At 40.5% G+C, this 17,346-nt stretch overlaps 1 protein-coding gene across 1 annotated transcript; it reads right to left on the bottom strand.

Moving 5' to 3' along the window:
* Positions 1-773: 773 nt before the first annotated feature.
* Positions 774-1,484, bottom strand: LOC109203590 (uncharacterized). The gene is made up of 2 exons (XM_019363213.1): positions 1,399-1,484; positions 774-1,140 (listed from the first exon to the last, which is right to left on the bottom strand). Exon 2 carries the CDS (start codon positions 1,049-1,051, stop codon positions 791-793), a length of 261 nt encoding a protein of 86 aa, XP_019218758.1. The 5' UTR covers positions 1,052-1,140; positions 1,399-1,484; the 3' UTR covers positions 774-790.
* Positions 1,485-17,346: the final 15,862 nt, after the last annotated feature.

Here is a 17,346-nt window from a genome sequence, read left to right as displayed (position 1 = left end):
CGTCCACCTCTGAAACATCCACTACCACGTCTACCTATGAACCATCCACCACCATGTCCACCTCTGAAACATCCACCATCACGTCAACCCATGAACCATCCACCATCACGTCAACCCATGAACCATCCACCACCACGTCAACCTATGAACCATCCACCATCACGTCCACCTCTGAAACATCCACCACCACGTCCATCTCTGAAACATCCACTACCACGTCAACCTATGATCCATCCACCACCACGTCCACCTCTGAAACATCCACCATCACGTCAACCCATGAACCATCCACCATCACGTCAACCCATGAACCATCCACCATCACGTCAACCCATGAACCATCCACCACCACGTCAACCTATGAAACATCCACCATCACGTCCACCTCTGAAACATCCACCACCACGTCCACCTCTGAAACATCCACCACCACGTCAACCTATGAACCATCCACTACCACATCCACCTCTGAAACATCTACCACCACGTCCACCTCTGAAACATCCACCATCACGTCCACCCATGAACCATCCACCACCACGTCAACCCATGAACCATCTACCGCCACGTCCACCTCTGAAACATCCACCACCACGTCCACCTCTGAAACATCCACCATCACGTCAACCTATGAACCATCCACCACCACGTCCACCTCTGAAACATCCACCACCACGTCCACCTCTGAAACATCCACCATCACCTCAACCTATGAACCATCCACCACCACGTCCACCTCTGAAACATCCACCTCCATGTCATCCTATGAACCATCCACCACCACGTCCACCTATAAACCATCCACCACCACGTCCACCTCTGAAACATCCACCACCACGTCAGCCTCTGAACCATCCACCACCATGTCCACCTCTGAAATATCCACCACCACGTCCACCTCTGAAACATCCACCACCACGTCCACCTCTGAAACATCCACCACCACGTCCACCTCTGAAACATCCACCATCACGTCAACCCATGAACCATCCACCACCACGTCCACCTCTGAAACATCCACCACCACGTCAACCTGTGAACCATCCACCATCACGTCGACCCATGAACCATCCACCACCACGTCAACATATAAACCATCCACACCACGTCCACCTCTGAAACATCCACCACCACGTCCACCTCTGAAACATCCACCATCACGTCCACCTCTGAAACATCCACCATCACGTCAATCCATGAACCATCCACCACCACGTCAACCCATGAACCATCTACCACCACGTCCACCTCTGAAACGTCCACCACCACGTCCACCTCTGAAACATCCACCATCACGTCAACCTATGAACCATCCACCACCACGTCCACCTCTGAAACATCCACCACCACCTCCACCTCTGAAACATCCACCATCACGTCAACCCATGAACCATCCACCTCTGAAACATCCACCATCACGTCAACCTATGAACCATCCACCACCACGTCCACCTCTGAAACATCCACCACCACGTCCACCTCTGAAACATCCACCACCACGTCAACCTATGAACCATCCACCACCATGTCCACCTCTGAAACATCCACCACCACGTCAACCTATGAACCATCCACCACCACGTCCACCTCTGAAACATCCACCATCACGTCAACCCATGAACCATCCACCTCTGAACCATCCACCATCACGTCAACCTATGAACCATCCACCACCACGTCCACCTCTGAAACATCCACCATCACGTCAAGCTATGAACCATCCACCGCCACGTCCACCTCTGAAACATCCACCACCACGTCCACCTCTGAAACATCCACCATCACGTCAACCCATAAACCATCCACCACCACGTCAACCCATGAACCATCCACCATCACGTCAACCCATGAACCATCCACCACCACGTCCACCTCTGAAACATCCACCACCACATCCACCTCTGAAACATCCACCATCACGTCAACCCATGAACCATCCACCATCACGTCAACCCATGAACCATCCACCACCATGTCAACCTATGAACCATCCACCATCACGTCCACCTCTGAAACATCCTCCATCACGTCCACCTCTGAAACATCCAACACCACGTCCACCTCTGAAACATCCACCACCACGTGATGGTGGTGGATGTTCCAGGTTTTACAGATAAACCTGGATCTAGGTTTATCTTTAAACCTAGAACCAAACATCAACATGGCAAAGAAGAACGGGCTCTGATACAATCAGTGATGTAATCCCACTGTCTTTCTCTTTACCAGTCATAGTGCGTACATTGAAATTCCCTATTCTGACCCCCACAGTAATGCATGTCTTCCTGTTACCACACCACTGGCACGCTGCCCCGGAACATATATTCCCCCTTCTCGTCCTCTGTGTTTACCCAACTGTAGCACAGTTTCCACCTTCTGGTCAACAACACTGGTGTTTTTTTTTTCTAATTTGTCCAAGATGTCCGCTGGATGTCCTTCCCCTGGCTTGTACCAGTACCCCACACGCACCTTACATGTCTAAGTTTAGCATGTAAATCGTTTATACAGAACAACTTATTAATCCTTACTACATATGTCTTCCAGGTTTTTCATGAGACACAGAGGGCTCAATGCATCAAGATGGGCATGCGACACACTGCCTCATCCTATTCAACAGGATGCAACTTCATGTGGTGCCTACATGTTGAAGGTATGTGTAAGAGCATGACTGAAATAAACATAATGTTAGCTTTTGAATAAAATCATGCAGAATCTGCAGCAATAAAGACCACCTCTTGGACCACAAATTATGATAAATTATATGATCAAATTTACATATTTTTCACAATTACTTACATTAATTACCATATGTCAATGGCCATGAGGTTGACTTCATAACTACTTACATGGTGTAAGAGTAAACATTTATAAGATTTCAGCTTTCAATATTTTATGTTCTGAGTATGTAACCGTCCATAGACTTCAATTTTCCTTTTGAACTTCCTCAATTCCTGGTGCGAGATGCTCTATTGCCATCCCTGGTTGTAAATGGCCAGTTATGTCGTGTTTATGTAGTCCCCCTACCAGCTGTAGCAGTCAATGCATTCTCTGGTATGTATCAGCTAGACAATTTGTCCCAGAGAACTGCCACTCACTAAATTAATTGTGTTTTTGCAACCATTCTGTTGTCAGATGTTTGTGTGAAAATCTCAGTAGATCATTAGTTCCACAAATGCTCAGCCCAGCCTATCTGCAAGTAACAACAATGCTACGCTCTAATTCAATTCAGTCTACTTTTTTCCCATGCTGATGCTCAATGACAACCTCCGAAGTTCATTTTGACCTTGTCTACATGCCGCAGTGCATGTCTGCCATGTGATTGGCACGTGATTAGGTATTTCTGTTAACGAGCAGCCTTTTAGGTGTAACTAATAAATTGTCCAGTAAGTGTATATGCATATGTCAGCTACGATGTCTGAACATTTAGCATAAAGCTTTGTCTTTGACTTAGAATTAATCTTGTATTTTCAATTTCTCATATTATATAAAAAAAATATGTTAAGTCTTGTGTTAGTAATGTCAGTTAGGAATTACTTGATTGATTGATTGATTGATTAATACTTTATTTATCCTGAAGGAAACTACTTGAGTGTTATGTTAGTTAATGTTATCATCTATATTCCATTGTGTAAGCCAGTTCTTCTCATGTAGTTATAGTATGACATGTATTTCTTGTCTGTGTTTCATGTTGTCAAGCCTCCCTTGTTGGTTCGTGTCATGTCTGCATCTTGTTATGCTTGCTGTTTTACGTTGACAGTCCTGTGCTTCTTTCTTCTTAGTGTTTAATTTTTCTCCTCTACTGTGATGTCATAATTTATATTTCATTTAGCTGTTTCCCTATATCTTTCCAATTTCCATGATCACCTCCTGTCTGTATCTCAGACCTTTTTCTTCCTTTGTTTTGCTGTCAAGTCATCTGTGTATTTTACCTTCACGTCTCATCACAATACTCATTGTAGTCATCATAGATAAGATAAGATAAGATAAGATAGGATAGGATAAGACTTTATTGATCACACAATGGTGAAATTTTTGCGTTACCTCAGCTCAAGTAGGTAAAGTAGGTATCAGAAGGAAAATACAAAAATACCAATAAATACAAACAAATATAAAATACACTTTATACAACGGTAGCATACAAAGTATGTGCTTATGGATGTGCTTGTGGAAATATCCAAGACATAAACTATATAGCTTAACATAACTATTCTACCATTACTGTTCCTGTGAAGTAATAGATATCTATACGTATAGACATGTACATGAACACACACGTAGACACTAAATATACATATGTATACATATACATACATATATACCTGCACACGTCCATAAACAGAGAAGGTGCAGTTTGCATTAATGTTGACCATGGATGTCCACAAAGTCCCGTGAATTATGACATTGTGATTGAGGAGTTATACAGTTTAACTGCTGTTGGGATGAATGATCTGCGAAAGCACTCCTTCCTGCAGCGAGGGTGTTTCAGGAAGGAGCTGTGATAGTTGTCTAAATTGGTTCATATTTATCATAGTTTCATAACAGTTTTCATAATTATTTTCCCACTTTAGTTGTTACTCCTGTTCCATCTTTGCTGGCGTTTTGTTCATGTTTACCTGCCTTAATAAAATCACTTGCTTTTGGTTCTAGTCTCTGCTCTGTCTCCTCCAGTGTCTCCATTTGTGTCCTCGTTCTTGTTCAACACAAGCACTTACTATGATTTTCTAAAAATAAATATGATTCCAATTTATTGAATAGCAAATGTTACTTCAAATAATGACTGCATTGTTATATATTTTATTCACAGTTTGCAGAGTGCATCTTAAAAGATGTTCCAGTAGAGTTTGAGAACTCTGCTTCAAGTATTGCAAGTCTGAGACAACAGATTGCATATGTCTTCTTGAGAATACAGGTATCATTACAAATATAAATTACATAGTAAACTACAAACTGTTATCTTGAATGTGTTTTTAATATTGTTCTTTTATTGCTATAATCTTATTATGTAGTCATGCAAACAGAGTTCATTATTATTAAATAAGTAGTTGCTTCTTGTTGTTGAAGATGACCTGACTGATCTATGCCACTATTGTGGGAACCACGATGGTGACACTCAATGGATAAATGCTTATGTTTTACATGTCCTTAGCCCATTCAGCTTAAAAAGATGATAAAAAAAAATCACGAAACAACAATATAATTTTAAAAATGTCACAGACCATGTAAATACATCGTATGACTTATTGTAGTTTTAATGAATGGTGGACTGCTTTATGATCTGAGTATTTTGCAAAATTGTTATTTAAATACTTATTTGTATAACACTATTAACATAATACTTGTGTTTCCTTGTTTTGTCTAATTCAGATTGGCTGTGACATTTGCCCACGGTGGTACCACAGGAGCTGTGCCAAGAAGCCCCGCAAGAGCAAAGAAAACAAATTTGTCTGTGAAGCATGCTGGTCAGCCAGTTTGAAATGTGTTTTGTATCGTTGTCTCCAATAATATTTATTAGTTGTTTATTTATTTATTAATTCATTCATTTATGTTTGTGTTGCTGTGTGTGCTTCTGTATTGTTAACAACATTAAAATTCAGCTTTGATTTGAATTACTTTGTAGGATTATTCAATTATTTTCTGTTTCCTAACATGTTAACATTATAGTTACTGTGGGAAAAGAATTAATATACATGTTGTTTCATGGTTTACTGGTGTTCAGCTCCCACTATACCCCCGGTTTCTGGTATATTTGTTAGTTTATTTCAATTGGTGGTTTCTTCTTTAATTGGATATTATTGTTATTGTTTTTTGGTTTTCGTTTCAATTAATAAGTGCTGTATTGGAATGACATTTTTTTACCTTTTGTTTTCTCTTTCATATTACTTATTGTTCCTAATTTGTTTATGCAGATCTCTTCCCAGCTGTTTCCATTTGGCCATTATCCTTTTTTTGGTGTTATATTTGAAATTTGACATTTTATGCGCTGTCCAATAAAGGCTTGATTTAAATTTGCAGCAGAATGTGTCACATATGATCCTTCTGAATGATATCAGTCAAGTTCGAAGCAGAAATATTGTTTCAGTGACAAGTTATAGGCGGCAATCACTTTTTGGCAGCGCTGAAATGCCATGTTCTCAGCCGTTATTCTGAACAAACAAGAAAGAGTCATGGTGATACTGGCACAATAGGTCTTTATTGTTTTAACTACTATTCGACAGTCTTATAAAAAAATATGAACAACGCGATTAGACATACTAAACCTGTAGGTATTAATTATTCCATCGTGATGCGTGTAGTCATTCGTGACAGCGCTACACACTGAAAGCAACCTTCTGACAAGCGTCATAATTCGGTTACAAGAAACGTTAAAGTTCCATAAATGCATACCTTTGCCTAATAACAAAGGCATAAACGTGTTTGGGTTTTTTTCCACGTTATATCAGTTGCACGGAAGTAGCTGTCAACGCAAGTAATCCCGGCGCTGCAGCTTTAAGCGGCTGCGTGCGCTCCCGCGGACGGCAATCACTTTCTGGCAGACAATCACTTTATGGCACAACACCGGTACACGGATTCTGCACAAAGATCTAAACACAAAGCGCGGACCCGCCAACGCATCAGAATCAGTCAGATGTGGCTTTCTCACCCAATGACACGGACACGCTGTCAAAGCCGACAGCTCACAGATTCTGATGCGTCGGCGGGTCTGCATCCTGAAGCTGCAGGTTTTATCTCTCGCCAACCAAAACTGACTGAACCAGCAGCAAAAGAAGATCCAAACTAAGCTTCACATTTTGCTTCACATAAACATCGTCATGAATTCAATCTTACTTTTGCTGTTTTGCTTCCTCCTCGATAAAATCACACTTCATGCACAGCTCTCTCTCTCTCTCTCAGGAACAGTTTCCCATCTAAAAATCTGTTTTCTGCATTATTCGCTTGCTTATTTTGCACCAGTCTATCATTATGTACAGCGCTGTCGGCCGCTGTTTGTGTGTGATTTTTAATTTAACTGACTTCCGACATGAAAGCCTCATTTCTGCTGTTTAATACTGAAGTAATTTAAACGTTTTAAAATTATGCGAAATTGCAAAACCCTCAGCTGTGTCTCAAATCAAACCTCTTTGCTCTGCTTCACTTCAGCAGCATCAGGTCATGTTCAGATGTTGATTCATGGTTTTCTTCAGTTTTTGTTCTACTGCAGAATATTTTTAACGTTATCTGCTGTAAAAAGCCAGAACAGGAAAATCTGCTTCATGTTTTTCTGTTTTAAACTCAGTTACTTTGACACAAAGGCGTCTGCTGTGATGCTCACACCTCTGATGAAGTCTCACAATTGTCAGCTTTCTTTTTATAGATATAAAAAGATTGATATGTACTGATAAGTGATCAGAATAATATTAGTGATAATAATAATAATAATAATAATAATACTAATAGTGATAATATTTCTGACTGTCTGAGGCAAAAATTTCCCCGATTCAAATCGAATTAAATCAAAATCGTGGATCGAATCGATTCTAGAAATCAGTGACGATACCCAGTCCTAATTAACACACCACACCAGACAGCAGCACACCTGATCAGCCAGATTCCAAGACATGGACCAGATTTAGTCCTAGACTAGAAGAAATTAATAAAGAACAAGTCATTGGTCCAAGGTTACGCTTAATCTATATTAATCCAGTCTAATCACTGACATCCAACCTCTGAATGTGAAGGTGTGAGAAATACTGATCTTTCCTTTTTCTGTCTGATGTAAGATTTCAGATTTCTTAATAGCCACTTATGTATTAAACAAAACATATTCATATTACTATATCCCATTTCTAATGACAGTTAGAAGCAAGTCATAGAACAGAAACCCCACTAAAATAAAAACAATACAACACCTAATATACTGGTTATATACTGGGTGTATTGGACATTTGTCAGTCTCACAACAACAAGGAGAATTACTTCTGGACCATTAAGCTTTGGAATTCATCCTCCTCTCTGTCACAAATGAACGGTGCAAACTTATTCCAGTGTAATGATAGCGTTAGGAGAGATGCATCCTGGAGCCCGGCTGGTTATTGAGGTGTGAGAATAACACTGTCTGAACACCCCACAGGCTTCAGTGGAATCACTTAGCAAAGGTGTTTTCACCCTGGCCTGTGATCTTGACACATGTGTATATGTGCGTGTGAGTGTCTGCTTAAGGCATCTGAGTAGTGCAGAGTGAGATTTTCCTCCGAGCCTGTTTGAGATTCATAGCTTTCCAATTGGAATCTAAAGTGCAGCGCTGCCACTTTTTAAAAGCAAGCACAAATTCTGGCGCCTGTCTGACCCTTATCCTCTGGAGACCTACTTAAAAAAGTTTTTGGCTTGTTCAGAGTTCGGCATCTAAAATCACAAGTATCAACAACAACAGCTGTGAAAGTGTGGCAAAGACAGTTTCTTTATTAGAAACACGAGGCGCTGCTTGCTGAAGCTAACCCAAGTAAAATGCAGTTTTTAAATCATGATTGCAGTCATTAACATTCAATGTATTAGTTATCCAAACTGCCCCTAAACCATGGTTGGTTGTGCCAACCTTGGCAGCAAGAACTCCAATCAAGCATTTGTGATAACTGAGTTTTTACATCACAGTGGAGGAATTTAGTCCCACTGTTTTTTGCAGGAGTGGGATGATTTTTAAGTGTTAAAGAATGAACAGCGTAGCTTTGGGTTGGCTGTAGCTCAGGAGGGAGCGCAGGTCATCTACTAATTGGAAGGCTGGCGGTTCGATCCATGGCTGCTCTACTATATGCCAAAGTATCCTTGGCCGGGATACTGAACCCCAAGTTGCTCTCCAATACGTCCACTGGAGTGTGGATGCATGTAAAACAAATGAACAATGACAGCGTCTGTATTGACTCTTAAATGCAGGCAAATTGGACGTGTTTTGCTGTTGAAATGCTCACTGAGAAAAGTAATTCTCAAATCTTGGTGTGCACAGAATTCAAATCAGAGTGTGCTTCATAAACTGACAGTACAAATATATACTGTATTTTCTGTATTTAGGACCATACAGAGATTTTTTAACTAGTTAAGCACCCATGCCCCCAGTACAGGGGGCTTGGTGGAGGGAGGAGGAAAGGGAGGAGATCACCTTTAATCGGTTATAACACGGAGTCAGAAATATAAATCCCGACATGTGTAGAAACCTCTGAATCTCAGCTAAAATATCTCATATAAACCATTTCTACAACCACCAAACAGTTAAAAGAGCAGTTAGGTGAGTTTCTGGAGTTAAATGTGAACCAAAGCATATTTTCAAAGGTGTTATAAAATACTTTGAAAAATTAGGCGAGGGAAATAAAAAAAATCAAATGTTTCTATGTTTGAGTCACAGTAACTTTAACATCTGCAGTACTATTTACACCTCTGATGAAATCTCATAAGTGTTAGCTTTATTTTGATACAAAGATTGTAAACACAGAGTTTGTAATTGCAGAGAAATACAACATTTATTTTAATTCATTTTGGAGCAGGAAGCTCAGAAAACCCCGAGTGGCTTTTTTTCTATCTCAGCTTTTTTGAGATGTGTTAAAAATAAGCCAACATTTTTCAGTTTAAACATTTGATATGTTTCCTGTTTTCTATTGTAAATAAAATACAAGTTTACAAGATTCTCAAATTCTGTTTTTATTTATATTTTATACAACATCCCAACATCTGGAAATGGCATTGTAGTTTATCCATGATTTAAGTCCATTTCTATTAGATCTTCACAGACACATTGTCACTTTGCAACTGGGCCATTCAAATGGAATTTAATTTTTTTAATGCTTTCTCAGTCTTACTGACCAACAGAAGCTCCTGCTCATGTCACAGGCTTCTTCACTTTTACATCAGTTACATAACAGCTGAATCATGCTTCACTTATCTTATAACGTGCAGCCTGAGAAACCAGGAGAATTAATGGCTAACACGTGTTCATGACTAAATAATTATTTGTGACATGTGAAAAATAAAAAAATAATCCAGAAGACATCGACGTGTCTTTGTCATCTATGTTTGCTCTGAGACATAAAGAACAGCACGGCAGTGTGAGGAGACACTGCTTGTTCTTCAGCTGACAATGGCTGTATGTGAGCAAAAAAAAACAAACCTAAGGAGAGATTTGAATCTCTGATTCTTATATAAAGATGCAGATAATAGATGCATGGCGTGCAGCTTGTACAGAGCCTGTGGGCTGAAGGCCGAGCTGCACAAACAGCGTCAGCGTTACTGAGAAGGCACAAAATCCGTCAGCAGCTTCCCACACAGAGAGAGCAGGACAGGAATAACATTAATCTGACTGAAGCCCAAAATAAAGTGCCTCAAAAGCTGAGCACTAAGTCAGCTACCAATAATATTTCACTGACGACCGGAGACAGACTACGGCATTTCAGTTCTCAAATTAAATTCAGCTCAGTGCGTTTTGTCATGAGAAGTGGTCGCTGTGCAGAGAAGCTGAACTGTCTGAATTACTGTTGTCTTGCTTTCATGCTTTCTCTAAGTCTATACAACAGTCCAGATGTACATACATCACGTAAACGGAGTTTCCCAAGATCCTCATTACTGTTCCTCCATGCAGGCAGAGTCCATGCAGCTGTATCTACATCATAAGGGACACGGGTACTTTTTACATTTCCCTTTGAAAAGCAGAAGAGCGCTAACTCCTTAGCTACTGCTAACTGTCCTGTTCATCATGGGGGGGGGCACTGAGGGGCTCGTGCAGAATTTTCAGCACAGGAAAGATTAAGTTTATATGTTTGTTTGTTTTTAGGAAGCTAAAAACTCTCAGCATGCCTTTACTGACTGTGCAGCTATAACGCTATATACTGTATATGTGTGCACTTCTATACATCATGGCAGAAGAGTTGCTAGAACAAGTGAAGCTGTGGGTGATAGTTCAGAAATGTGGAAAGAGCCTAGTGGAATACCACCCACAGCCAGCACAACCCGCTGCAGGGGTTTCTATTCACTCACTCAGCAATGAACTGAATCTGTGGTGCTGCTTGTTTTCCTCTATTTGTCTATTTGATGGCTTATTGTCAAGTCAATGTTATTATTATTAGTAATATCATTATTAGTAGTAGTATACTAGTAGTATTATTATTATTACTAGTGACTGCCATAGATAGATTGTGTTTTGAGGTTGTTTATCCATTTATCTGTTTACCTAAATTTAGAAAACAAACAAACAAACAAACAAAAAAGTCTGCTTAGGCTCAAGATTAAGTTAATTTAAAAATTGATTTACTTGTGGTCAAAGGTCACAGTGACATCAGACAACATGTTTACTGCTCAAGAATGAGTTTGATAATTATAATAAACAACTAAGTAAAAAAAGAAAGGTGTAGATTTAACTGAGAAGCCAATGACAGCGCACGGCTTCACTGAGGGTTTGAACACGTCTGCTTCACTTTTCAGACTCAGGAATGTCCGTCTTGTATAAGCAGTCCATGTTAAGAACATCGTTTGGATGAAAAACATTACCCAGCGGGCATAAGCGATTATTAATCATTATAATTGCAGTAAAAGCTCAAACTGACAGGTCGACATTTGGATGTTTTGATCAGGCAAAAGTTCAAAGTTAACAAGGATGGGATCGAAATCCAACTACAATATCTAATATCTGTGAACAGTAAAAAACAAATAAAGTGTGCAAAATTTAAGATATGAGAGATACATTTATGTCACTAGTCCATCCTGAAGAGGAAAAGTTTGGATATATGGCATGTTTTGATCGTAAACAACACCCAGGCTCAGACTGTGTGATGAACTAGTTGCTACAGTGGAACCCCGACTTACCAATACCCCATTTAACGAAAAATTCAAGTTACGAGGGCACTTAACGGAAATATTCCTGCCCATGTTACGGCAAAATGCCCGCGTAACGAAATCCGCTGGCTCTGATTGGCTGAGCCTATAATGCCCACAATGCCTTCCGAATCATGTGACAACCCCTTGGCTTTCGTACTTGCGCGTCCACTTGAACGACGTATTGTTGTTGCAGTTAGCAATTAGCCTATAGCCTATCGTTCAGCATCGCCTCAGTCAAAACGCGCGATGGGTGCTTCGACTTACGAAAATTTTCAACTTACGAAAGACCCTCGGGAACGAATTAATTTCGTAAGTCGGGGTTCCACTGTACTGTTATTTCTCTTATTACTATTAGTTGTGTAGCAGCAGCGTAAAATGGACTGCTGCATTACTTACTGCATGCAAACGATCATGGAAACACAGCACATGGAGTTTGCAGTTCATGGGTTCTTTTGTTGACATGACTAACAACAGGTTTGCATATATAATGTACTGTCAGCTGACAGTCTATACCAGGGGTCTGCAACCTTTAACACCCAAAGAGCCACTTGGACCCGGTTTCCACGCAAAAGAAAACACTGGGAGCCGCAAATACTTTTTGACATCTAAAATGAAGATAACACTGTATATATTGTTTTTTTTACCTTTATGCTTTGTGTGAACAACTAAAGTAAGTAAGTAAAGTTTATTTATTAAGCGCTTTTCACAGACACAAATATTAAAATAAACAATACAATCAATAGACATTATACACAATGTAAAAGATCAAATGTAAATAATGTAAAGAATATAAAATGCGTAGATCAACAAAAGGCTTGTTTGAACAGAAAAGTTTTTAACTGCTTTTTAAAAGAATCCACAGAGCAACTAAGGTGTGTTGCTTATGTAATCCATGAAGTGCTACAGAGAAAATTACATTTTATTTATGTAATTAACACATTTTGAACTCTTAAAGAAATATAACAAAAGCAAAGACACCCAGCTGAACTAAAATGATCCATGTAGCAAACAAAAACTGTTGTGAGCCGCCACCCTTTTAAAAAGTAATTGGAAAAAAAGCACTATGCTGCTAAAAAAAAAAAAAAAAAAAATAGATATTTGCAAAATTCTGCCTAAATATCTATTTTACCTTGTTAATGTGTGTGGCGGGGCGTGGTCTGCAGTGCCGCTGCATGGGAGTCGGACGCACCTGAGCAGCACTCGCCACCTCGCCGCCTTAACGTCTGTGCTCTCTCTGCTGTTGTGTTGTCGGGCTGTGAGCTGAAAAGCTACAGCCAGCTGTATGCATACAGCAACCGTGTGTGAAAAGCGGTCAATAAAGAGATGCTGAAAAGCGTGTTCATGCAAACATCGTCGGGTCTGCCGTGATATGTTTACAATGAGACTTCTGGTCCCAAACCTCGGCGCACAGCGTCTGCAAATCGGGGCATTCATCTTTACGCAGGACTGTAGCTGTCATCTGTGAGGCGTGAGCGGTGTTTGTTTTTAACATAGTTCATGGTGGAGAACAGCTGGCAACATAGTGTGGATCCGAAGATCCATAATTGGCCTACCTGGGGTTGAAAGTCTCGATAAATGCACGGCATTTCGGCGGGTATACCGGCTTCCGCGAGTGTGATGCTTATTTTGAGCGATGAAAAAAATAATAAGATATCATTTTATTTTTATATTTCAAAATCACAATAATCTTCCAATTTAGAACTACAAGTTAAAAAAAAAAGAACTAAACACGAATAAAATGCACTTCAGCTAAATACTTCTTCTAATTTCCCTAACCACCCGGAGCCGCAAAATAAGGACTAAAGAGCCGCGGGTTGCTGACCCCTGGTCTATACGTTTCTCCCAGAGACGATCATGACAAAGAGAATTAGTGTCACTCTGAGAGCTTATTTCAAAACTCCAGGCCAAGCTCAGCGTTAGATATCACAGTGACCTTGCCAGGTTAAAGCGGCACAAAGCAGATTTTATTACTGTCCCTCTGAGCACTAATTAGCTGACATCTGTGTATGGTTCATTGCACCCATACAGTTTATGAATGTTAACCAGGCTAACTAGCTTTAGCTGATAAATTAGGACTCCACCTTCTCATTCATGTAAAGAATCAGAGAAAGACTGTTTGTTCTAAGAAACAATCTGATGGCAAAATGTGTAAAAGTAAGAGCCAAGTAAAAGCCTGATCCAAGAACCCAAGTTGAGAAAGTGGGCACTTTCATGTGTCATACTCACTATCCCGTCTTTAAGTGATGACGTATGAATCCTGCTTCTGGATCCAAACTACTCTGCATTTAATAAGGTTGTTGTGTTTTTAACATGTTTTATATCTTGTTCTATTTAATCTCAACAAGCCCCTAAAACCAGTCAGTGATCACTGTCGGCCTCTCTCGGATTTTCTTACTACTGCTTATTTTAAAGCTCAGTTTTTAAACCCTTACGATGTAACTACAGCCCAGCCCATGCAGCAGTATATTAATGACTAACCTCATATTGTGGATGGATTATGTCAGTTGTTCTCCTGACTGAAGTTTGGTCCGTTTACAGCATCCTGCCATGCGATTGCATTTGTCCCTAACCATCGGGAACCCTCACGTTAACTTTTATCGAGTGGAAAAAAGTTAGCGTTCATCCTCCAGCTTCACTATGTTTATGCTAACATAGCTGTGTCACTAGCGATCATGTAGCACATCATTATATACCAGCTAGCCCAACTTCAGTAACCCTACAAACGTCACTGCTGTTTAGTTTTCTGTCTTCATTTATGTTGGAAGTGATAGCAGAGCTGTACGTTTGAATTACATTTAATAAATCCTGTTTTCATGGATGCCTGGATGTTAAACTTAATTGTTACACCTGGTAAAGTAGCAACGCTGATTATTTTATTAAAGATGAAAGAATTTAGACAGTTTGTAACTCTCAGTGATGCCGCAGTGTTCGTTTGACTTTGGGACCTGAAGCAGAGTTTGGGCCCGGACACAGCTAATGACGTCAGACTTAAAGACCGGATAGCGATATTTTCCCCCAAGCTCTATGCACAAACCACAAAATACTACAACATTTTGTAAATGGTATTTTTCCTTTTGTGTTATACGCACAACGTAAACAGTAGGGATGGGTACCGGTGTCCGGTGCCATTCTGACATAAACGGTAGTAACCAGACCGAAAAGCAGCGCACATTTCGGTGCTTTATTTCAGTGCTTTTTTTTTCCTGAGCCAATTCTAGCCAATCATTTTACGTTTCCGAGGATAGTAGGTGGGGCCAGGTACGTACGGTCTTTCAGAGCAGAGCTACAGATTAAAAATGTCCAAGGCGAAGCGATCAGAAGTCTGGCTGTACTTCACAGCAAAAGATGCAAACTCAGCAGCCTGCAACAAGTGCTTCAAGCTGATACTGTGATACTGTCAAAGGAGGTAACACTTCAAATCTGATGAAACACCTGGCGACGCATAGCGCTTTTTTTTTTTAAAGCCGAGAAATGCGCCGTGTTTGATAGCTTGCTGCGAGACCTCACACTGTGCACATCTACTGCGGGTGTGGTGCCTGTTATCGGACCCGGAGTTAGCAACATCCCCCAAAAACCCGAAGAGTAGAGTCCTGGCCCCTAGCCCTGTCAGCGTAGCAGAAATGATGAGGATGATGATGGCAGCAGCAGCCGTTCTCCTCTGCGTGAGTAGCTTCATGTTGTTCGTGTGTAATTAACGTTGAGTAGGCTAACCACATTATTACATTAATGCATGTAAGGTGAACTAGCAAACACCGTCGTAGTTACATGCGGCTGTCTTCTTGTTTGATGGCAGATACTCCCTTCACCCTGGCCAAAAAGGCTAAAATGACCAAAGAAAAAGTGGAAAACAGCTGAACATGAGAGGTTTTTGGACCAATTTTGTGTTCTCCATTCTTTAAGCACCGGTTTGAGCACCGTTTAACCCTTGTATGGTGTTCGGGTCTGTGAGACCCATGCCATTTAGAGGCCGTTGCCCCTTTAGGCAGTATATACCATCAAAACCTGCAAAATATGGTATAAGGATATGTACACTTGATTAGAACTGATTTTATTTTTTTTATAACATTTTATTGACAAAAAACAAGAAGCACATTAATTCATAAATGTGATCGAACAAAGGTAAAAGGAAAAAATTAACCATGTTTGCTGTTCACATGGCTCGTAATTGGGATAAAGTAAACATCTGTTGAGTAATTTAACATAAAATTGTTTGATAGTGTTAATTGGAAAGCCAAAACTCTAGCGGGTCCACCAGACCCATGAACACTGGCTGAGTAACAAAAATACGAACACCATACAAGGGTTAAGCACCGGCACCATTTCAAAAGTACCGGTTTGGCACCGGTATCGGATAAAACCTAAACGATACCCATCCCTAGTAAACAGTGTGAACTAATCCCCAGTACAATCTCTGGCCATCCAAGGCTCTCCAGAGAATATACTGTAGATACTGTACGTACTTGGGCTTATACACAATTTTCAAGCTCGAGCAAACAAAGAACACATTAACGAAACTTTCAGGTGTTTTAGATTACTCTGTGTCATTGTTAAGCAGCAGATCTATGAGGTGCAGCTGTCGGTGAATGCTGCGGACTTGAATGAATTGTTTAGCTCACTTCATTTGTCTAAATACTGCGTGTATACAGCTGCGCGTGCCTGTAAATAAAGTATCTTATAGCTTCAGTTATTGCCCTCAACCATGTAGCATTAACAGCTAATCTGCTCTGAAAGTAGTCGCTGACAGCAGCACTGTTGTTAGCGGCCTCAGACCGACTGTTCCTGCACCCACTGGCATCTTCATACACAGTGTCTCTTTCACAACATACTAGTGAGGCTGTTTTAGCAAACACTGCAATTTGGTTTTTGCACACTATACTTTGTGTTTGTTTCATCAACTAGCTAACTATGCCTTTTTCTGCCACCAATTTTTTAAAATTATTCTTTACTTATTATTAGGGCTGCCATGATTAGTCGACTAGTCACGATTACGTCGATGATCAAAATCGTTGACGACTAATTTAATAGTCGACGCGTCGTTTGAAGCTTTGTAAGATCACAAAAGACGCAGGAATAAGTAGTAGGATTTAAGAGTGTAATGACGGACTGAAACAGAAGATGGCAGCACTGCATGTACAAGGATGCCAGTTGCCGTTAAAGGCAAAAGAAGAAGAAGCTGTGTCCCATAATTCATAGCGCGGCCCTGCTCAGTTTTCAACAATGGCGGCAGCTAGTTAGTTTTAATGTCACTCTTATTATTCTTTCTGGGTCACAAAATAAACGTCTAACATGTTTTCAGGCGAGAATGTAGCTGTGTAAACCTCAAATATCTGCTCAGTTTATCAAGACATCACATATTTTCAAAAGCGTGCCCACGTTTTCAGAGACGTCTGTTACCCACCAGCTCGATAGCGAGCCGGGGTCGAGGGCTCACTAGAGCCGGTGAGAACACCGGACTCCCGGCAAATCGTTTTCAAACCCACCGCCGTCTTTCGCTACTCAGGTTAAACATGATATATAAGT

The sequence above is a fragment of the Oreochromis niloticus genome, linkage group LG1 (assembly GCF_001858045.2).
Source record: "Oreochromis niloticus isolate F11D_XX linkage group LG1, O_niloticus_UMD_NMBU, whole genome shotgun sequence".
In the NCBI taxonomy this organism is placed as follows: Eukaryota; Metazoa; Chordata; class Actinopteri; order Cichliformes; family Cichlidae; genus Oreochromis; species Oreochromis niloticus.
Note: the sequence above shows the minus strand (reverse complement) of the source record. Positions and strands in the feature narration are given on the sequence as shown.